Here is a 23115-nt window from a genome sequence, read left to right on the forward strand (position 1 = left end):
TGACAGTTTGGAGTGGATTACAGACCAACACTAACTATCACCACGTAGGGCCTGGACTACCAGGGACCGCCTCTGACGACCCAATCTGCACCCATCGCATCCATAACAAACAGAGCTTGCAGGGGGATTGAGGGTGTGCAACTTTTATTTTCTGTTAAATAAATCAACTACATTTTCAGCATAGATTGGCCTACGTTTGTATCTTTACAGAAAACAGGTGTTCCGATTGGAGCTCTGGATTTGCTATGCTGCATTTTTTAAACAGAAATAGCAGATGTGCTTTGAATTAAATATGACAATATTTGCTTTTCTGTGCCTTGTAGCCTACTTCTTAATATGGCGCTGTATGCTCAGATATGTCACTTTTATGTGAAGAAGCACAATGATTTTCGGTGCCTGAACAGGTAAAATCATTTGGATGCTGGACATTGATCATGAGTCAGATTTAGTCCATTTTCAATCAGACATATGAGGATGAATATTACATATCATGTAAGGATATCCATTGAAATTAATAATTTGGGGAGAAATACAGATCCCAAAAGGATCAGGTAATGATTACAGATGATACATTTCAGAAAGTATGTGGATTCGTTTATGCCTAAGTATAAAGGCTTAGACATGTCAGCATGTTGACACAAACCCTTTCCGGAGTTAAAATATGTAAGCGGGCGCACACGCATCAGGGGCATGTCTTGAAGGGATCTCACCCCAGATATCTCCCTGTACTCATATGGTAGTAGGGAGATTTCTGAGGTCCGGATTGGATGCCTGTAGGAACTGTCCCATTACAGAGAATATCCTATCTCAATATATGAAATGAAGGACATGCGTTTCTGGAGCATGTCTACTCCTTATATCTAATAAAATGTTAGATATCCGGAAATATCTAGATAAAAGGCACCCCCTGATATTGACCCTTTTCTCCCAGTGCTGCTTTTCAACTAACACCAGTATTCCATCCGAAACAGTTCCTGCATATATGACAATATTTTATGAAGTTTTTGTTTGTTTTGGTCTTTGGTCATTTTCTTTTGGGATGTTCATGCACACAAACATTTTGAGAGACTAGCCGAAGTAGGCAGCCGAAGTCTCGGCCCCTTCATAGCGGATTGGTCAATAATAGGGATTCTTCAATTAAGTGTTTGTTGCCATTCAACAAGACGTAAYTCATTTTCATGTAAATGTCTTCACTTGAAAAAATACTGTACCAAACATCCTTGGCAAAAACGTCAAAATGAAYGACAGATTGAGTTATTTTAGATTAATTCTAACTATTTTGAGGAAGCSTATATTGGCTACGGCATCTCAAGATGCACAAACAGTACTATTTCTGCTTTTTTCTAGTATTTTTAGCAAAGGTCTTGTAAGGGACTATGAGAGCACACTCGTTCAGGTCAACCAGCTGAGTTCGGGTAGGCGCCAGTCGAACTGAAGCATGATGACTCCTTTACACTTAGTGTATACTGATGTTATACTGGGAAACAGTTTCCATAGCTAGGGCTGACAATGAGGACTTGTGAAGAGCAGAATCAACAACCTCTGCATAATCAAAACAGTTGCCTTGTGAAAAGGTGTTAAAGTCCAGTTAGCCATGGTGATGTAAACGACAGCTTTGGCCCAGTGAGACATGGGCGCCAGCCCGCGTAGATGTAAACAGAAAAGCCTGAGCCTTTTGGGTAATGGAGGGATAAAATGGAGAGAAGTTAAATCTGCTTTGTGTTTGGTTTCCTTGCCATGACATTAACAATAATGAATATCGTGATACTGGTATGTCCCGGCCCTATCAGACTGTCAGTGATAAGTTGTAACATTGTGTGCACCTCTGATGCAGTGCATTGAGTCCTGGGCAAACACTCCCAAAAGTTCATTTCAAGTGCATGTTCCTTACCAATGATGGGACCCAGAATTGGGGAAAAAATTTACTGACTGGCCACCATGTACCCAATTCAAAGCAACCAAATCCAGCAGATCATTGGCATTAATGACCCTCAACATATGTTTCAAACAGATGGTAAATTGAGTTAAGTTTAGTACGATAGACGGGTGTGGCTGAACGCACTTATGTACAGCTGCTGATTATTTTCTGCAAAAAATGTTGTCATGCGTAAAAAAAAAACTTGGGTAGGACCGGTGTTTAATGCACTGGGGTACTTAAATATTGGCGCCTGTAGAAAGTAACGGAATTATTTGTAGGCTATAATTTATAGACCGTGATCGCGTTGAGCAATAGTGTTCAATCATTGCAACACTGGTTACACTACTCACCCGCCCGCCCCCCTTTGTAATAGATGACAACCGTCAAAACCCGCCAATGTTACATTGTAACAGGTTAACCCAACTAATGAAACGAAATTATACTTGCTAATAATTATACGCCATGGCTAAGTAAAACTGGAATTATATTATAGGCTACGTTTCAGGTCTAATAACATGAGGCAATGCATTTCACACTAATAAAAACGTTTTTGCAAACAAGATAAGTCAAGTTTTGAAATCTTCGAGAGACAGATGTGACCGCGTGTCACATAGCCTAATGTTGTGCTTTCGTCTAAGTGCAAACTATTATTGCGCAAATAATAAAGTAGCTTGTCTGCCAAAAAACGGTTTTCAGAGATAAAGACAGTTTTATTTTCCTCACAAATGTACCAGTAATAGGTTGAAATTAAGGCCTGTCTTAGCCTACTTTTGCAACACGTCGAGTACACAAAAATCGCCCCCTTTTCATCAGCTTGCAGAAGCTCTTCTAAGGAGACAGACAAACTCACCTCTGATGAAGGACTACGGCTTCAAAGACCGACAAAATCCCGAGTATTCAATGCTTTCAGGTTATCCACGCTGTAAACTAAACGACTATATTTCATGTACCCTTGTCACCTCCAATTTTCTCGTGGAGCCTTTTAGAACGGACATGAGTGAGAAAACCGTGCAATTGAGATCCACCGTAAGGCGATTTGTGAAGATATTCAATATGGCCGTCGGACTAGTCGAGGCCAGGCGTGGTTGATTTAATATGTGCGGGGTACGCGCTCTGCTCTGCAGCAGCGATGAGAACTCCCCCAACTTTAAAATATAGTATTCTAACAGTGTCGGTGGGTGTACTCCATGCTGTCATAGTTGTGTGTACACACACAATATATTATACTAAATGGAGGGAGAAAATTAACATACCAAATCCTACGAATTGCCCTGAAGCCAGGATGCACACACACACACACACACACACACACACACACACACACCTTGATATGAGAACGACATGTCCTATCTCAATTTATTCCATTTTCTTTCCTTTCACCTGTGGATCAAATATAGTCTATGGAGTATGCATGATAAATAGAACAATAACATGGGGAAAGTCAGTACACAAAGGGAAACAGTATCTATATTAGTTATATTACATCATAAAGAACATAGTATCAGTTTTGTCTCAAATAAGGACTCTCACAAATAAGGATGTCTGCCATAATGTCTGTGAATACTTCTCTCATACCTGCTTTGTAAAACACTGAACCCTTTTCCATTAAGTTTTTGTCTTCGCAGGGCATCACAGAAACATTGGTGGGAAAAGTACCCAATTGTCATACTTGAGTAAAAGTAAAGACACCGTAATAGAAAATGACTCAATTAAAAGTCAGCCAGTAAAATTCTACTTGAGTATAAGTCAAAGTATTTGGTTTAAAATATACTTAAGAATCAAAAGTAAATGTAATTACTAAAATATACTTAAGTATCAAAAGTCAAAGTAAAAATCATTTCAAATTTCTTATATTAAGAAAACCACACGGCACCATTTTCTTTTTTCTTTTAGTTACAGAAAGCCAGAGGCACACTCCAACATTCAGACATCATTTACAAACGAAGCATGTGTGTTTAGTGAGTCTGCCAGATCAGAGGCAGTAGGGATGACCAGGGATTTTTTGTTTATAAGTGCATGAATTAAACCATTTTCCTGGCCTGCTAAGCATTTAAAATGTAACGAGTATTTTTGGGTGTCAAGGAAAATGTATTGAGTAAAAAGTAAAATATCTTCTTAATAAGGAATCTAGTGAAGTAAAAGTAGTCAAAGATACCCCAAAAAACTACTTAAGTGGTACTTTAAAGTATTTTTACTTAAGTACTTTACACCACTGCTCACAAATAACTCTCCCTCACTTAATAATCTTCCAAGGCAATGCAATCAAACATGAGAGTTACACATTATGGACCAATTTATAACACTTATAATGTTCAGCTCTGTAAAGATCTGAACATTAGTTGGTTTTGTTAGGCTATATTTGCCGTGAGCCTAAATGGGTATGCTCTTGAAAAAGTTAAGAATTTCATGTTGCATTCCCTGATCCTTCTTTACTAACACATAACTTTGCATGTTACGTAATCTAGTGGACACAAACTGTTATTACACTAAGGAGACACGAAGAAGTGTCTTCAAAAATACTGGTTTAGACATTTCCTTGACCAAGCAATTAGGCATAACTTGATGTTTCAGAGATTTACTTGTTTGGGTGAGCAGCAATCAAAGCATTTTGTATTTCATCAACAGCGGGAGATTAGTAAATGCTAGTACCAGTTAGAATTTTAGATCTTAGTTCTCAGAAATAATTTATTAATTCTAAATTCACTTCATTATTGGGGTCAGCAGTGGGTCTACATTCTCTCAGCTGAGACTCTTTGTTTCCTGATGTATTGCTGGGGTCTAGCTGATTCAGTATGTGGGTACTTCCTGAAAAACTGCACAATCCGGGGTAATCTCAGTGACCCCTCTAACATGAAAGTACTCTGTTATAACAGGAATCTTGAAGTCATACGTATAGATATTCAGCGGAAAGTAAGCAATTTAGACTTGGCCATGAATAAGATTTCCAAGTTCGTAAAGTTGGATTTTAAAGGCCTATCAAACCTAAATCTCTCTCAAGTGGATGATTGCGCTCTTGGACACCTAGAAGCTCTTCAGGAGCTGGGTCTGGCTCATAACAGACTCACAACCTTGGCAGACCATTTGTTTCAGGGCCATCCTCGTCCTGCTACATCTGGACAACAACCTCATTGCAACCATCAGCTCCTCATCCTTTCAGCCTCTCTCCGGTTGGAAGACAGTGAATTTAACCAAGAATAACCTTTATATGGTTGTCTGCCTAGAAGGCAACCCATAGACTTGTTCCCACAAAATGTCAAGTTCTTGGTCGTGACAGTCGGCAGTGGCCTAGAACCCGTCCATCATACCGCGAAGCAACTCCTCGTGCCTACCATTGGTGGCTCCTTGGGAGGAGATAGCGTAGCGTAACTGGTCCAGGTCTGCTGGGTCAGTCATGGCCAGTTCGTACTATCAGGAATCAAGGTAAGACCCAGATGCAGACTGTCGAAGAAACAATGTTTATTGTGGCAACAGGGACAGGCAAAGACAGGTCAAGGCAGGCAGGGGTCAAAAATCCAGGGTAAGGCAAAGGTACCGAACAGCAGGCGGTCTCAGGGTCAGGCAGAGTTCAGTAATCCAGAGGTGGCGAAAAGGTACAGGACGGCAGGCAGGCTCAGTGTCAGGCAGAGAAGTCAGGCGGGCGGGTACAGGGTCAGGACAGGCACAGGTCAAAAACCAGGAGGATGAGGAAAGAGAGGCTGGGAAACGATAGGCGCTGACAGGAAAACCGCTGGTTAGCTTGAACGAACAAGACGAACTGGCAACAAACAGACAGAGAACACAGGTATAAATACACAGGGGATAATAGGGAAGATGGGTGACACCTGGAGGGGGGTGGAGACAAGCACAAGGACAGGTGAAACAAATCAGGGCGTGACAGTCACAAGGGACTGTCTCATCTACCTATCAACTTTCTTGAAGGTTTGAAATCTTTATTAGTATTCCAGGCAGGGAGTCTTAATATTAAGGAGCTGTACCTAGACACATTCATTTACACACCCCGGTTGTGGTTCCTTGATATCAGTAAGAATGAGTTCACAGCCCTCACTCCAAAGCTGTTTCACCCAATCCCAAGGCTCAACAGCCTGTACCTGTCCAAAGCCCGACTTCAGTCCTTAGATTTCCTCATAGGAGCAAACCTCAGCAGAGTCACTTTCTTGCAGGTGAGAAAGAACAACATAACAGTAGTCAATGAGACAGTGTTGCGTTCTCTCCCTGCCTTGACATACCTGGACATGCAAGATAATCATTTTACCTGTGGCTGCAGCAATGTTTGGTTTGTCCAGTGGATGGAGAACGACTACCAAACACAGGTTGTTGGAGCCACAGAGTTTACCTACAACTATCCAGCCGAGCTAAAGGGCACCAAGCTGTTGGACGTTGAGCTTCAGTTCTGTACAGTACACTTAGGACTTTACTACTACATCTCTTCCACTTCTCTGGTCCTCCTCACCCTGATAGCATCCTTTACCTACCACTTCCTGAAATGGTAGGTAATTTACGGCTATTACCTCTTCTTGGCTTTCCTCTATGACACCAAGCAAAGCAATAAGCGCATGCCTCGTGGCTGTCAGTATGATGCCTTAATCTCCTACAACGTCTACGATGAGCCCTGGGTCCTGAAGGAGCTTTTGCCAGAGCTGGAGGGAGAGCAGGGCTGGAAGCTGTGTCTCCACCACCGGGACTTCCAACCAGGCAAACCAATCATAGAYAACATTATGGACGGCATCTACAGAAGCCGCAATACCATCTGTGTGATCAGCCACCGCTACCTGGAGAGTGAGTGGTGCTCCCGGGAGATCCAGGTGGCCAGCTTCCGGCTCTTTGATGAGCAGAAGGACGTCCTGGTTCTGGTGTTCCTGGAGGAGATCCCAACCCACCAGCTGTCACCCTACCACCGGATGAGGAAGCGACGCACATACCTGAGTTGGCCCAGAGCTGGGGAGCACACTGTGGTCTTCTGGCAGCAACTACGGCTGGCTTTAGAGACCAAGGACAGCCCTGCTGAAGAAAATCCCATCGTCTCTGGGGTGGAGGCACTGTGACTGTGACAACTTGATTTGAAACAACCATCACATTCTGAACCTTTTCTTTACATCTGCATGAGAATATCATTACGAAATGCTTACACATAATTAATCAGTTCATGATCACATTTACCTGTAAGACTTTTTTTTGCTTGTCATACTGTAGAATTACTTATCTGTATGTATTACTTGATTTTTCCTGTATCTTAATTATCTAATGAATGAATGCAATATAATCATACTCTTTCAGTTTCTTTGTATCTTTTTAATTCAACTCATCTCTGTCATACACAAATGTTCAACAAAAATGTGATAAAGTATTATTTGAACCTTAAAAAACATTGTTTGGGTGAGTTGTGGTGTCAAGTTAAAGTAACTGCCCAGTGTTTCCAGATTTCTATGAAGTATGTCCTATAATTAATTCCAATATGAGATAAATAGTTTTCCTTCCACATTTTTTTTATTAAGTATGTTTAAATGCAGCTTTTCTGTGTTGGGAAGGATGTGTGGGTACCCCAACACAACAGAATGGTTTTGGCATATACCGATCATTAAAAATATTAATGCGATTAGAACGCTGATGATATCACCCTCTATGAGGAAATAGCAAGCATTTTTKAAACGGTCTGTTGGAGATAAAAAGTTTACCTGGGATTTCTGAAGTGTTTTTTCTCAAATGTATGCTTTGGCCACAGAAAAGAGTATAAGATGAGTCAATAACATTATTTGGGTATGAGTTAACAGAAACTTTTACTAGACAGTTACTTTAACATGTGATTATATGTTTTGACAGCAAGTTTGGCAAATGTTCTAATAAGACACCATGTTGTCCATTGAGTACAGATGATCACAGTTGTTATTCTTCGAAAAGGTATCTAACATAAACTGACTCCTATTCCACACAGCCCATCATGTCTGGGGTGATGTTTTTAGGGTCTGGGCGGGACTTGCTGAAAGCCAAGAGCCTGGGGGTCTCGTAGTGGTAGTACTCAGAGCCCACATACACTTTGACGCCATCAGCGCCACACATGCCTGCCTCGATGCCGGAGATGGGCAGTGGGGCCTCTCTGGCTACTATCCTAGGGGTTGCAGACAGGTCAATGTCCTGCATCTTCTGTCCTGTAGGGGGAAATAGAGAAAGGAAAATAGTTTTTCACTGAGTGTGTTATTAAAGGTTCCCAAAGATGACTCCACGTTTGCCCAGCAGGTCTTGTGGCACGTCAGGCCTCTCCAGCAGGGGGAGGTAATGAGTCATTAAAGGTCCAATGCAGCTGTTTTTTTTTTTATCTCAACATCAAATCATTTCTGACACAGGAAAATCAATTTTTTTGTGAATATTGATGTAAAAAGATCAACACTTTTTTTTAATAGATTTGAATGTACTCAAGTTCAATGTCCAATTAGTTACCTTGAATAATGTGCACAATATGGTGATCTGCACAAACAAAGGCTGCGTTCACAGGCMCTTCGATGCCCAGCTCCTCTTTCAGGCTTTTAGGGTAGCCCTCAATCAGAGTGGAGGGAGCTGCTGATTTGTAGATGTAAACTTGGTCGCCCTGTCAACCGGAAATGGTGGCATTCAGGTGTGTTTTWTGTGCCATGGGACAAACAGAGGCATGATGGGTAACAAACAGTTGACTGAATAAAAGTTATTTTCTATATACTCAAATCAATTTTTTTTGTTGTCACATCCTTCGTAAACAACAGTTATAGACTAACAGTGAAATACTTACTTAAGGGTATTTTTCCACCAATGCRGACTTAAAGTGACACGAGGTGTAAATATAGCGAATAACAATAAAGAGTAAAAATAACATGGCTATACAGGGACTACAAGTACCGAGTCGATGTGCAGGGGTACTAGGTCATTGAGGTAGMCATGTACATATACTGTAGGTAGGGGTACTGTAGTGAGTAAAGCTCTGAACATGTTACTTATTGCAAGTGAGGTCCCTGTCTTCCCCTACATCCGGGAAACTTTGACCCACCTTGATGATGTAGATCTTGTCACTGTAGGAGAAGACTGCGTCCACGCCGTTGACCACTTCCTTCCAGGTTCTGGCAATGGGGAAGGCGTGTTTACCATCACGATGGGTGTCTAAACGCATATAAATACGACCTGAGGAAGTGGGACGGAAGTGAAAATTGGCAACTGTCTTATGTGAGTTGTGCGCACAATTGAACACAAAGGCTTAGTTCTTACCAGTGAAGGCATAGGTTTTGCCTGAGTCGTCTGAGGTGATGGCATCCAGAGTCACTTCACTGCATTTGGGAACCTTTGCCTCACCGCCATGGCCTACAATCCAACAATAACATGTCTCAACACAATCTAAAAGCTTTTTTTCCCTGAAATGGTGTTGTTATTACCATTCACCATTCATCTGTTCAGTCTCACAGCATGCACACTGGGCAGAGGAGGCTGGTGGGATGAGCTATAGGAGGACACACTTATTGTAATGGCTGGAATGGAATAAATGGAATGGAGTTAAACATGTGGTTTCTATATGTTTGACGTGTTGATGATACCGTTCCATTTATACCATTCCAGCCCTTACAATGAGTCCATCCTCCTATAGCTCTTTCCACCAGCCTTCTCTGACAATGAACTGATTTTGATAAAGGAGGAARTGTAACATCCTTTGCATGGTTCTCTTACCGAAATTGGGGCACCTCATGAAGTAGTGCCTGGCGTCCTTAGGGTACACTCCATTCACCTCCCCAGATACAGGGTGGAACCGGGTGAAGTTGTGACCATGGAAACAGTAGTATTGCTCTAGCCAACGGAAGGCAGACGTACAGTTGGGCAGGTGGGCCCACTGTCTCTCCTTTACTGACTGTGTGGCGATGTCATAGTTGTACACTTCTTCTCCTGTGAGAGAGGAAACATACGCAAGGCAGCTCACATCAAGACTAGAAAACTTGATATCCATAACACATTTCCTGGTATGTTGTCTGTGAATAATTAAAAAATGTTTATAGCAATAAACCAGAGAAATGTTCATTATGGTCTTATGTGGGGCATCAAATGGTTAACAGGCTTACCCTTGAAGAATAGGACAGAGTCTGAGTTACACTCTCCCTTGGGGCATTCCACCGCAGCGTCCAGGTGGCTGGGCACCCCTGGGAAGTCCAGCTGGATGTCCTTGGGGTAGCCCTCCTCTAGACTGTGGTTATAGTAGCTGAAAACCTTGTCGTCCTGTAATGGAGGAGGGATGGAGTATACTGAGTATACTAAGTGAATGCTGTCATAGGTGTCCTACACCCCCAAAATCTGAGGGTACACAAGGTATGTGAGGATGGCAGGGGGTGGTCTGAAGTTGGAGAATTTAACATTTTTCAAACACCTGTACAGCCTTTTCCTGCAATCTAGAGCCATAATCATTATGCTTAATTATTTATAAAAAAAAAWWAWWWTTCTGCATATCTAAGCATATCTCGAGCTTTCTGTCTGCTCCTGACTGATGGTTATTTTTTTAAAGAAACTAAATATGCTTCTCCACATCTCCACAAGGAATGTGAGTCTTATTCAGTACATTTAGTTATTGCTTGCTTTTATAAAGTCTACCAACCTTGCTAGCAGGCATGACAGGTAAGATAGGTCGACAAGCTAGCTACTCCAACTTGATTGATAGCCTGTAATGGCTTCTTGCTAGCTAGTTATGCGGTTGGGAGATTGGGAGCCTATCTGGGCTAGCTAAAGCCAACTTCATAAAATTGCTAGGTGGCTAGCAGCATGACAGAGAAACAACAACCAAAAATGTAGAAAAATAAATCTCTCTCTCTATATATATATATTGTATGTATTTTTTACAGGACAAATCTGAGGGGGCACGTGCTAGCTATGGGAACATGATTGCATAACTTGACTTTTAAAAAGATTGCCCAAGCTGATGAGTCACTTGTAAAACGACGTGTTAAAGTGCCTATTCATATGGATATCGACTACATCATTGATATTGACAGTACCAGGAAAAAGTAGATGTGATCGTGGTCTTCAGGTTTTTCATTGTTGTGCATGCGGAAGGCAGCGTCAACATGCCCCAGGTGATCTAGCTCCTTGAAGAAGGCACTGGAGACCTGAGCTGKACCAGTGAAGCCGTTCCACAGGTGATCCCCTTAGAGTTGCATAGTTCAGATCTGGGATCAGATATACTCATGGAAATGTAAGCTTACACTCTCCTTACACACTTCACAAATATCTAGTACAAACCGGCGTTTACAGGTCATGTTAGCCCATATCAAAATACCCACTAACTAATCCACTACACTCTTGAAAAAAGGGTTCCAAAAGGGATGTTCGGCTGTCCCCATAGGAAAACCCTTTTTAGTTCCAAGTAGAACTCTTTTGAGTTCCATGTAGAACCCTCTGGGAAAGGGTTCTACATGGAACCCAATAGAGTTCTACGTGGAACCAAAATTATTCTACCTGTAACCAAAAAGGATTCTTCAAAGGGTTCTCCTATGGGGACAGCCGAAGAACCCTTTTAAGTTCTAGATTGCACCTTTTTTTCTAAGAGTGTACCCGTAACCCTAGCCATCCTACTGGGGACATAATGACATATCATGACAATGACAAGCCCACTGTAGGGAGAATGAGGGTAAAAAAGACGACTCATARCATGGTTTTGATACCCTTGAAGAAGAAGGTGTGTCCTTTCTCGTCGGGGGCGATGGCGTCAAACTCGATGCCGTCACACCGGTCTGGGTCGGCTTTGGGGTGGGCCTGATCCTTGTGGTGGTCGTGGTCATGGTCTGATGGGCCAGTCAGAGTCAAGGTGAGATGCACGTTGAATGACTTTTCATTATTCAAACATTTCTCCACATGAAAGGGTGCGGTGTGGTTATTTGGAAGTCATGCATCCTACTCTCATATTAAAGCATGTAGGACATGCGTAACGGGCTGAAATGGAATTGAAGAACACCTGTGCCCGTAGCAAGTTGCAACCCTTGCCTAGCACGCCTGGATCAGTCAATGAGTTGTGAGGTCCTGCATTTTGACAGGCTGTTAAATGAATATGGTTCTTAGACTCACCTGCCATCATTACATCATGGAGCCTGCGTAGAAAAAAGCAGATATTATTCATCATAAAGCATAATGTCCTCATTCTGATGAGACATGAGTCAGATCATAGACATGGGAAATTAGATAATACACTGCACATCATAACTCCACCCTCTGGGTAGGTAGACCAATAATGATGCTGTAGTATACACAGCCCTATTCCAAATAGAGCAGCTCAAAGGGATACCTGATTGATATGAAGGGGATCTGTAATGATGAGGTAACGGGGTGAATCAGCGACAGAAGTGCTGAGGTACACGACTGACTTTGACCCCTCTTTGTGTGTTTGGGTTATTGATCCTGCCTTTGACCTCTGTGATATTGCAAACAAACGTATGGAACTAACCCAGCCAATGTGGCGCAGCATAGTATCCAGTTGTGTTGCATAAGACATGTCTTAACACAGCACAGCGAAGCCCATAATGTGTTGAATAAAGTAACAGTTTAACAAAGTAAGTACAGAGGCAATTTAGAGGCAGTGTATTTTGCTGTGGCTACCCTGAACATGGATAAGAGAATAATAAGATGCCATTTTGGTAGCCCAGAGGTTAAGAGAGTTGGGCCAGTAACCGAAGGTCGCCGACTGTGTGAAAAATCTGTCAATGTGCTGTTAAGCAAAGCACTTAACCCTAATTGCTCCTGTAAGTGGCTCTGGATAAGAGCGTCTGCTAAATGAGCAACGTGTAAATGTAAAGGCTTAGCAGTTGATCAGCAGTACTCACGTTGGAGCAGCATGGCTGAGTGCTAGTGCCAAGCACAGACAGAGTGTTTGGGAGAGAAGCATCACGTTGAGCGGTCCTCCTTTGGGTCCAGGTACCGAAGAGAGCTGAGCTGAGGAAGGTGCCTGAGCAGTAGCTGACCAGACCTTTTATACTGGATCTGCCTGTAAGTGGGTGGATTTCCCAATGTGCCTTTTGTGTGTGGGCGGTTCTGTGCTCTGTTTACTGAAAGAGCAGGGGGAGTGTAGGACTTTTTGCGGTTGCAAAACGATTATTTAGCAGAAACTGTTTTATATATGCATCTTATATAATGCAATCAATATGAGCACATTTAAAAATGAGTATAAATCCAGCCATATGTTTATATGGCAAATTCTATTAAATATTGAACATGTTGGGATGTTACACATTAATCTGGTTTGGCCAACATCTTTGGGTCAGATGAAATATAATTTCCTGGATTCAAGTGGCACACTTTTGGCAAGTTTTAGCCAGGACTTTGGACAAGCGAGTTCATAAAGTAGGAGCACAGAGATCAGAGTCAGACAGGGAGAGAAACAACAGTCTGTGACAGAAGACTTGCTTATCTTTGATCTATCATTTTAAACTATAGACACGGGATTTCTAAGAAAGAAGTCAAAATAAAGAATGAGTACATTGCAACATCTATCGCTCCAGTGTTAATTTGATAAATTGTAATTACTTCGCCACTATGGCCTATTTATTGCCTTACCTCCTTACGCCATTTGCACACACTGTTTATAGACTTTTTCTATTGTGTTATTGACTGTACGTTTGTTTATTCTATGTGTAACTCTGTGTTGTTGTTTGTGTCACACAATTTTACTGAGTCATTATCATAGCGTAGGCTATTACACATGACTGTATTTCACAACATAACTACTGGGGATAGACAGCATTTCAAAAGCTTTTAGACTTCAACCTTACAAAACAAATGTGCAGTCAGACTGCAGTGTACAGTAACTGCAGTACACTGTAGTATAACTGTAGATAGAGTGCAGTATAACTGCAGTATGCTGCAAATACTGTGTCCAAAATAACACTTTTTTTTTTACTGCAGTTTGAAAACGGCAATCTTTTTTTTGTAAGGGAAGAGGTGAAATTACAGCAACATTACATACCCTGTTGTTACACATTATATAAAATTGCCAATTTTGCGAACAGTTAGTTTATTTTGTGAGTAATCAACTACTCATAACAACAGCAAGCCATTTAAAATGTCTTCAATTTTCATTGAAATACCTATAACTCGAATAACAGAAATAAAGTTCCATCCATACTTTTGGGTCAGTGCTAGTGGGGGTCCTTGAGACATCGCTACTCTAAACCTAACCTTAACCTCTACCCTTAMCCTAGCCCTAACCTTAAACCGTACCTAACCCTAACCTTAACCCTTACCTTAAACATTTATGGGGTAGGGATGTCCCAAGATTCCCGGATAGCACGGACTCTTAATTTTGTGTTATATGGTGTAAATAWTTCACTGCTCTCTACACTGTAGTAGCTATTAAAATACAATTATGCTTCTGCTAAATATATTTTTGCTATATACAGCTATTCTTCACCATTTTCATTTGGTTCATTATCAAACTATGATTATCACATTTAAGACAACGGGCAAATTAAAAACAAGTGTGAGCGGACCAAGTAATTGGGCGTCACTCTAAAGCGGGAAGGTGGAACAAACGAGTCAGGAGTAGGTTTTCTTGATTGAACACAGTTCTATATTGAAGGCATTTGGTCAACACAAACACTCCAACAWAATCAATGAAAATCTTCTTCTCCAGATCAAACAGGAACACAATTGTCTTTAAACTACAACAAAAGTCACSGGATTGTCACCGTCTTAATGGTTCTTCATAGATAGCTCCTCTGTCTCGGTGGCCATCTTCCAGAGATAGTTCTTCCCCCCTCTCTGCTGGTTCCATACTCTCTCTTATAGGGGAAGGAGAATATCTCATTAGTAGTGTCAGCTGTGCTTAATTGCCTCTGGTTACCTTGTCTCCCATGCCTTGTTGGGCTACCATCTGTGAGCCCAGCCTGCCCTCTGGTGGTCCTTCCACACAAGCTAAAACATTTGCTGCAAATTAAATTGTCCTTTGTGGTATTAAAGATGTAACCTTCTCTACTGTTCTCTCCAACTATATACAGTGTCTTCTTTCACAATTTTTACCCTACATTGTAACTTATGATTCACTTTTTCTAGAAGAACATGAAATTCTCAACAGGATCTAGGATTATGGCAAAGTAGTTGTTATTTACTGAAATCTGCATCGGTGTTCACTAGTGAATGCCTACTTCTTCATCATCTTCATCTTTCCATCCTCATATTGACAACTTCACCCCTCCAATGCCTGATTTGTATTGGTAGATCTTGATACAGTGGTTCATGCTGTCTGACACCCCTAGCTGGCCCTCCGGCAGCAGAGCCAGGCCTCGGGGGCTGCTCAGTCCCTGGGTAACAAGAGGCCAGCCTAGGCCCTTGGCAGGGTACAGCAGGACACAATGCAACCTGCCCCAGTCTGCCACCAGAATATCCCCATCACTGTCGATGCTGAGGCCCCAGGGGCAGGCCAGGACAGGCCCCATGCCGGAGCACACCCCCAGGACACGGATGGTGTTCCATCCAGGTTCCAGCACTCGGATGCAAGGCGCACGGCCAGTCTCGTTGCCCCGCTCAGACACAGCCATCAGCCCAGAGGTCAGGCAGGCAGCCACCAGGTAGGGCCTGTGGAATCCTGTGATTATGGTGCGCTCCAGCCTCGCGCCTGTCTTGGTGTCCAGCATCAGGGCAGTTAGAGTTCCACGCCTGATGTCGGCCACCAGGAACTCATCCAGACGGGTGACGGTCACTCCCCTGGGTGCATCTAGCTCTTCATGGGTGGATCCTATCACGTTACCCCCGAAGGTCTGGAGGAGGCGTCCATGACGGCTGAACACCAACACGGCACGCTCTGCAGCACATGTCAGCGCAATGAGGCCCTTGTCGTTCACAGCCACATCAAAGTAGTTGCAGATGCGGGCGGATCTCTCAGTTCCGGTAGGGGACACCTGCTGCACAACATACTTCTGAAGGTCGGTCACCTGAATTCGGGCGTTGCCACAGTCCACCACAAAGAGCTGCCCTTTGACAGTGGCATGGAGCCCGCTGGGCAGGTTGAAGTCGGAGCGCCCTGAGCCCTGCTTTCCAAACTGCTTGATCAGATTTGCCGACTCAAAGGCACTTGAACCTGCTTCCTCCTCCAGGTCTCTCAGGATTGGCTCTGGTTTATCTCTCCTTCTATTGTCTGATTGTTTCTTCTTGGCTGTAGGGTGGCTTTTGGCGTCAATAGCCGACATGGACAGAGATCGACTCACACAGTTAGAACCTACACTCCTTCCCTGGTATCTTGATTCTCTTTCATCCGAGCTTGTGGGGCTTCTGCCGCCAGACTCAGATCCATTCCCTTGCTCCAGGGTTGAGGAGGCAGATGATAGACAGGAGTGGTTGTCTCTCATAAATCCCAGGTGAGCACCCTTTCCCCCATTGATCAAGGGACGTGTCTTCCTGGAGAGGTCCGCCATCGACATGGCGCGTCGGTGTTCCTGGTTCAGGGAGACATTGTTACTAGGAGAGGGGCTGGTGATGTAGTTGTAGCAGTCCTCACTGCCAGCCGGGGATGGGGGAATCCCCCCATTAGTGGATGTTCCATGGGGGTATTTGCTGGGTGACAGGCTTCGACGCGAGCGAGCGCGTCTTGAAGATAGGTCCTGGAGGCTGTACCTGGGATGGGGTTCTCCATGGCTGGTTTTGGGAGAGGTCTGTGGTCGGTCACTATGTTCAGATCTCCCGCCTTCTGGAGGGCAGGAGGGTTCCTCGCTGGGGATGAGAACCAGGGTCCTTTGCTTTCTCTTACACTTGAGGATGGAGCTTTTCTTGTTTCCAGTTTGTCCACAGCCTGGTTCGTCTCCCTCCGACTCCCCTTGGCTGGAGATTGGAGGGATAGCCAGGAAGAGGTCCTGGCCATGTGTGTCTAGCTCCTCATCCATGGATGACTCAGATGCTCCCCGATGCCGGACACTGAGCGGTGGCTTTGAGACTGGTGACTTTGGCTCATCCTTGTCTGTGGTGGACAGGCGGAGCTTCCTGACTACACGCATGCTCCCACTATTTGATGTGGATGAAAGGTCCTTCCGAACTTCAAATGATCCACTGTCTCCAAACTTCATCTCCCCTGAGTGAAGAGCACATTTCTTCCCTGTTTCACCGCAGACACCAATAGGGTAGTTCAGATTTTGATCCTGGACATGTACCTCCCCTAACCTAACATCCTTCAGCTGCGTACCTGGCTGAAAACTGACCCTCTTTAAGGAGAGGGAGATTTCCCAAGGCTGTGTAACTTCTGCCACACCCCTCTGAAGCTGGTTCTTATTGGGTCCCCCACTGCTTCCACCCCATCTCTGGACCTGCTCCTTCAGTTGGCCCAGTTTGCGGAGCTGCCGGTCCACCAGGGACTGTCCAACCCGCACCGCCGCAGCGTTCTCCCTCTTCACCTGCTCCAGGCGCCGCTGGGCTTCTCGGTGGTCCTGCTCAACTTTTTCCAGCAGTCGGCGCTCTTGTCTCTGAGCCTCAATGATGGCGTTGTCAAGCTCTCGGTTAATTTGCTCCACCTCACTTGTCTGTCGTTCTCTAAGGCTCTGCAGCTCTTTCTCACCCTGCTCTACATTGCAGACGGCCAGCGTCACCCAGCTGGGTGGATCAGTAAGGGATAGGGGAGCGAAGATGGACCCCTTGGGGGAGTTTAGGTCTCTCTGTATGGGTGAGGTGGGTGACAGGGCGGTGGGTGACATCAGGGCTGAGAAGCCAGGGAAGGAGGCTTTTCTCTTGGAGCGAGACCTCATTAACATCATGGAGGAGAAAATGGARAATCTTCTTGTTGGTCTGGTATGTTTCAATCTTCAGCTTGCTGTTGAATCCTGGGAAAAGAGCGTGAAATAGTTGAATTTGTGTAAAATGATCAGCAAGAAAAAGGTTGATGTTGGTCTCAAATTTGAGTGACAAGGAAAGACTAAATTTGTACCCGTGGATGATACTGAGGGGAGGATGGCTCATAATAATGTCTGGAACGGAGCAAATGGAATGGCATCAAGCACATTGAAACCGTTCTACCATTCCACCAATTCTGCTCCAGCCATTACCACGAGCCCATCCTCCGCAATGAAGGTGCCACCAACCTCCTGTGGTTTGTACCATATCTTTATTCAAACAGTGACATACACTTTGGTAATCAAAGAACAACAGACTCAAAAAAGATGTGTATGTTTCTGCTCTGACAATGAACAGAAAACAGATGCCTGTTTCCCAAACCATCAGACTACCACCACCATGCTTGACCGTTGGTTTTCGCCAGACATAATGGTTGACTGAAGTTTGACAAAAAACACCTGGAAGCACCTGGATGATCATCAAGACGCTTGGAAGAATGTTCTATGGACAGATGATTCAAAAGTATAACTTTTTGGACGACATGGGTCCCATTATGCCTGGTGAAAACCAAACACTGCATTCCACAGTAAGAACCTCATACCAACGGTGAAGCATGGTGGTGGTAGTGTGATGGTTTGGGGATGCTTTGCTGACTCAGGACCTGGACGACTTGCCTTAATAGAAGGAACCATGAATTCTGCTCTGTATCAGAGAATTCTACAGGTCAATGTCAGGTCACCCTTCGGTGAGCGGGAAGCTGAAGCGCAGCTGGGTCATGCAGCAAGACAATGATCCAAAACACACAATCAAGTCTACATGAAAATGGCTAAAAAGCTAAACATTTGAAGTTTTGGAATGGCCTAGTCAAAGTCCAGACCTAATCCCAATTGAGATGTTGTGGCAGGACTTGAAACGAGCAGTTCATGCTTGAAAACCCACAAGTGTCGCTGAGTTAAAGCAGTGGGCTAAAATTCCTCCACAGTGAGAGACTGATCAACAACTACAGGAAGCGTTTGGTTGCAATCATCGCAGCTAAAGGTGACACAACCAGTTATTGAGTGTAAGGGGGCAATTACTTTTTCACACAGGGGAATTGGGTGTTACATAACTTTGTTAATTAAATAATTAAAAAATTGTTTTAATCCTTTTTTTGGTGTTATTTATAAACRCAGGTTCCCTTAATATAATATTTGATTTTGGTTGAAGATCTGATAACATTCATTATAGAAAATATGCAAAAATAGAGACAATCAGAAAGAGGGCAAATACTTTTTCACGGCACTGTAGGCTAAGTATGAAGCCCTAGGTAGAGAAACCTTTCAGCCCCAGAAGCAAAACAACAGGGTTTTTTCTAGGATGAAAGAGTGGGGTATCAGTTTACCTCAGTGCGCTGCACAATAAGGTCCCCCTGGAAACATGTGACCTCAGAGTGTGAATGGGTAAAAACACAGTTTCTCGTGTATTGAATAGACAATCCAATGATGCATCTTCATTCTCTTTTGTATTTATCTAGGACCGATAACCAGTGTAAAGACATATAATCTGTGTAAAAAATAACCCAATTGATCCATTCAGAACATGCAATTGGAATAAAATATATTTAAAAGAACAAAACATCACAAGAAAAAATAAACACATTTGAAAACAGAAACTGGCCTCCCAATTCACATTTTTCTGAATATAACCAGTCCAAAGAATAACTGACAGGTGTACAGACGCGTACTTGTTTGATGGAATGTGAGAAAATAGGCCTGTGTGTCCGTGTGAAACAAATAACAGTCACTCTGTTGGAGTGCGCCTACCGGTCCCCTCTCACATTACCCAGTTAAATGTTGAATGAGGGACCCTGGTTGCTAAGTTACCCAGGGACCTGCATGGCACTAGCTGAGGTGTTGAGTGGAAAAATGTAACGATAACATTCCTATTGAGGACACCTTCACTAGTATCAAGTGTTCAACATCCACTACTGTATAAGTATGATAACTGACAAAATACTGTATGTCAGAAATACATTTTAAAAGATCCCCCAAAAGATCCTTATAGGTTTACATAAAACGCTCATCAAGGAAGAGGTCAACATTACAATGCCAACAAATTTTAGTTAAATTACAGTAAAACCAATGACAATTTATGGCACAAAGAAATCTATCAAGAGTTCMTTGACATATCGGGCACAGTACTTGTGCAAACCTATTTATGCAAAGTTATAGTACTTCCTATATTTTGTTATTCATTCTATTAGCCTTGATTAAATAGAGCAGAAAGAATCTTACCTGGGCCAGGTGCACTCCTTTTCCTCCACTGCTCTCTGTACTGCGTCCTACAGCGTCACATCCTTCCTCTGTCCCGTCCACACCTCTCTGTCACACCCCCTTCAGCCCCATTCCCGCTATTCCTCTATCTTTCTTTCTTTCTCCCCATTCTTCACTCTTCAGAATAGTTCAGACTGCATATCTAAATTCCCTTACACTGTCAATTTCTCTCATGCACACATACCCTCTGTCAAACCCATATCAAACCCATATCAAACCCAAATTCAAGTTCCTTAACATAATACAGCCTACTATACACTGACCTTATTCCTGTCGACAGATCACATGACAAGATGCAAGATAACCCCATCCAACTTAAAATCTGTGTACTGTGGGTTTCAAGCAAGATGCCACAGTCAACCATCCCATGCCCTTGCAAGGTCATAACTTGTCAAAAGGTAGATAGGCTACATCATGATGATGCATTATGTTGGAGGCGCTGCACAATATTAGTCAAATAGACTTAGAGATCACAGGTGGAACATAATTTCACTTGCACGTTATAACCACTAGATGTCAGCAAATAGCAAAGGAAGGATAATTTGTATGACTTGCTACTGCTGTTCTGATATTGATGATATCTGTGAGCCCATATAGATCTGTTTGGGTTGGTTTGCTTTCGCACTGTGGGTGTAATTGAGCAATTTGCATAACTCCCCATGACTTGAGCAATTTAGCTACATTGTTTATATTGATTTTAAAACAACCAAGCTAAATCAAAACCTGACAGAAGCATTTGGAGTCACATTTTTTGACACCTGCTGTATTTTTTAATTGTGTTCCAAATGGGATTGTTTTGAGAAAAATGTTTGCTAACTCCGCTACTAAGGAATGAGAGTGTGTTTTCATGTTAGCTKCTGTAGCTAGCTAGGGTAATTCTGCCATTAACTTTGGTAAACAACCAAAATGAGCCGTGTTTGGTACACCAATACAGCCCTTTGTATTTATTTTTTATTTAAAAAGGCAAGTCAGTTAAGAACAAATTCTTATTTACAATGACAGCCTACCCCAGCCAAACCCGGATGACGCTGGGCCAATTGTATGCCGCCCTATGGTATTCCCAATCACGGCCAGTTGTGATACAGCCTGGAATCAAAACAGGGTGTCTGTAGTGAAGCCTCAAGCACTGAGATGCAGTGCCTTACACCGCCGCGCCACTCGGGAGCCCTTGCATACATGCAAAGGTGAATGTGATAAACCACCTGAAAAGAAGAACATCAACCCGTTCTCCCGAGCGTTGCAGAGTTTATCGGGACAGCCTTCTTCATCTTCACCAGTTGGTTTCAGTGATCGGAAACTTAACGGATACTGGAACTGCAGCCAGCTGTCCATCTGCGTAGCCATCACAACAGCAGTGAGGTTGGTAGTGACATATAATTAAATTGTTGAAATATATACGGGGAAAAAATTCTTAAATTGTAATTTCATCTCTATAGGTTGGTAGTTTCTTCTGGTATGGAGTAGGCCTACAATAGTAAAGATGAATAATTTGTTTTACTTGTTCACTCTTGTTTTCTAGTGGAGGCCACTTACTAACGGTCTGCATGAGTGCCGTCAATAGGCAGAGCAAGACACTCATGGCACCTTTCTGCATCAGACTGACTGTCACCATCAGTATTCTGGGAGGGTTAGTGCGTCACTGTCAACATCCTGAGTCTACAATGCTACATAAACAGCAGTCCACCTGCAGGATGGTGGAATGTTGTTACTGTTCCACAACAAAGTGTATGAAATTTAGAGCGCAGTGTATGAATTTCAGATGTTCGCTAAACTTTTTAACATCATTGTTCTTTCAATCTTAATATAAATGCAACATGCAAAGTGTTGGTCCCATGTTTCATGAGCTGAAATAAAAGATCCCAGAAATGTTCCATATGCACAAAAAGCTTATTTCTCTCACATTTTGTGAACAAATGTGTTTATATCCCTGTTAGTGAGCATTTCTCCTTTGCCAAGATAATCCATCCCCCTGACAGGTGTGCCATATCAAGAAGCAGATTAAACAGAATGATCATTACACAGGTGCACCTTGTGCTGGGTACAATTAAAGATCATTCTAAATTGTGCAGTTTTGTCACACAACGCAATGCCACAGATGTCGCAAGTATTGAGGGAGCATGAAATTGGCATGCTGACTGCAAGAATGTCCACCAGAGCTGTTGCCAGAGAATTTAATGTTAATTTCTCTACCATAAACCGCCTCCGACGTCGTTTTAGAGAATTTGGTAGTACGTCCAACCGGCCTCACAACCGCAGACCACGTGTAACCACACCAGCCCAGGACCTCCACATCCGGTTTCTTCACCTGCGGGATCATCGGAGACCAGCCATCCGGACAGCTGATAAATCTGTGGGTTTGCACAACCAAAGAATTTCTGCACAAACTGTCAGCTCATCTGCGTGCTCGTCGTCCTCATCAGGGTCTTGATCTGACTGCAGTTCGATGTCTTAACCGACTTCAGTGGGCAAATGCTCACTGGCAAGCTGGAGAATTGTGCTTTTCACGGATGAATACTGGTTTCAACCAGGCAGATCTCAGACAGCGTGTATGGTGTTGTATGGGCGAGCGGTTTGCTGATGTCAACGTTGTGAACAGAGTGGTGGCGGTGGGGTTATGGCATGGGCAGGCATAAGCTACGGACAACAAACACAATTGCATTTTATCGACTGCAATTTCAATGCACAGAGATATCGTGCCGAAATTCTGAGGCCCATTGCAGGGCCATTCATCCGCCGCCATCACCTCATGTTTCAGCATAATAATGCACGACCCCATGTTGTAAGGATCTGTACACAATTCCTGGAAGCTGAAAATGTCCCAGTTCTTCCATGGCCTGCATACTCACCCGACATGTCACCCATTGAGCATGTTTGGGGATGCTCGGGGTCGAAGTGTATGACAGAGTAGATCCACAGATTTCCCTCTTGGAAATTGTTGCATTTTACATTTATATTTCTGTTCACTGTATGTGGTTCAGTGGAGGTGTATCAGGGTGCTGCATGAATCCAGCCAGAGCCTCTGAGCCGGCTGTGGTGGCTAACTACTGGTCCCAACACTGGGCCTGCTGTGGTGGCTATCTACTCTAACACAGG

At 43.3% G+C, this 23115-nt stretch overlaps 2 protein-coding genes and 2 pseudogenes across 4 annotated transcripts in view; 2 read left to right on the forward strand and 2 right to left on the reverse strand.

Moving 5' to 3' along the window:
* LOC111953175 (radixin) overlaps positions 1–3009 on the reverse strand; it is a 32193-nt gene extending 29184 nt beyond the window's left edge. Inside the window, exon 1 of one of the 2 annotated variants that reach the window (XM_024142366.2) lies at positions 2769–3009. The gene's annotated coding sequence lies outside the window, so the exon portion shown is untranslated. The remainder of the gene's footprint in view (positions 1–2768) is intronic. The other variant, XM_024142367.2, reaches the window with a different exon arrangement.
* On the forward strand, positions 337–5153 carry LOC112075358 (decorin-like; annotated as a pseudogene).
* LOC112075356 (toll-like receptor 13) lies at positions 4899–7380 on the forward strand (annotated as a pseudogene).
* hpxb (hemopexin b) lies at positions 7187–12890 on the reverse strand. Of its 2 annotated transcripts, none has more exons than XM_024142369.2 (10): positions 12727–12890; positions 11975–11997; positions 11575–11694; positions 10909–11057; positions 9985–10138; positions 9599–9811; positions 9146–9238; positions 8931–9040; positions 8351–8498; positions 7187–8061 (listed from the first exon to the last, which is right to left on the reverse strand). In XM_024142369.2, exons 1-10 carry the CDS (start codon positions 12786–12788, stop codon positions 7835–7837), a joined length of 1299 nt encoding a protein of 432 aa, XP_023998137.1. In that variant the 5' UTR covers positions 12789–12890; the 3' UTR covers positions 7187–7834. The 2 variants fall into 2 exon arrangements, with proteins under 2 accessions (XP_023998137.1, XP_023998136.1); XM_024142368.2 differs by having other exon boundaries at positions 8931–9061.
* Positions 12891–23115: the final 10225 nt, after the last annotated feature.

The sequence above is a fragment of the Salvelinus sp. IW2-2015 genome, unplaced genomic scaffold (genome assembly GCF_002910315.2).
Source record: "Salvelinus sp. IW2-2015 unplaced genomic scaffold, ASM291031v2 Un_scaffold3104, whole genome shotgun sequence".
In the NCBI taxonomy this organism is placed as follows: Eukaryota; Metazoa; Chordata; class Actinopteri; order Salmoniformes; family Salmonidae; genus Salvelinus; species Salvelinus sp. IW2-2015.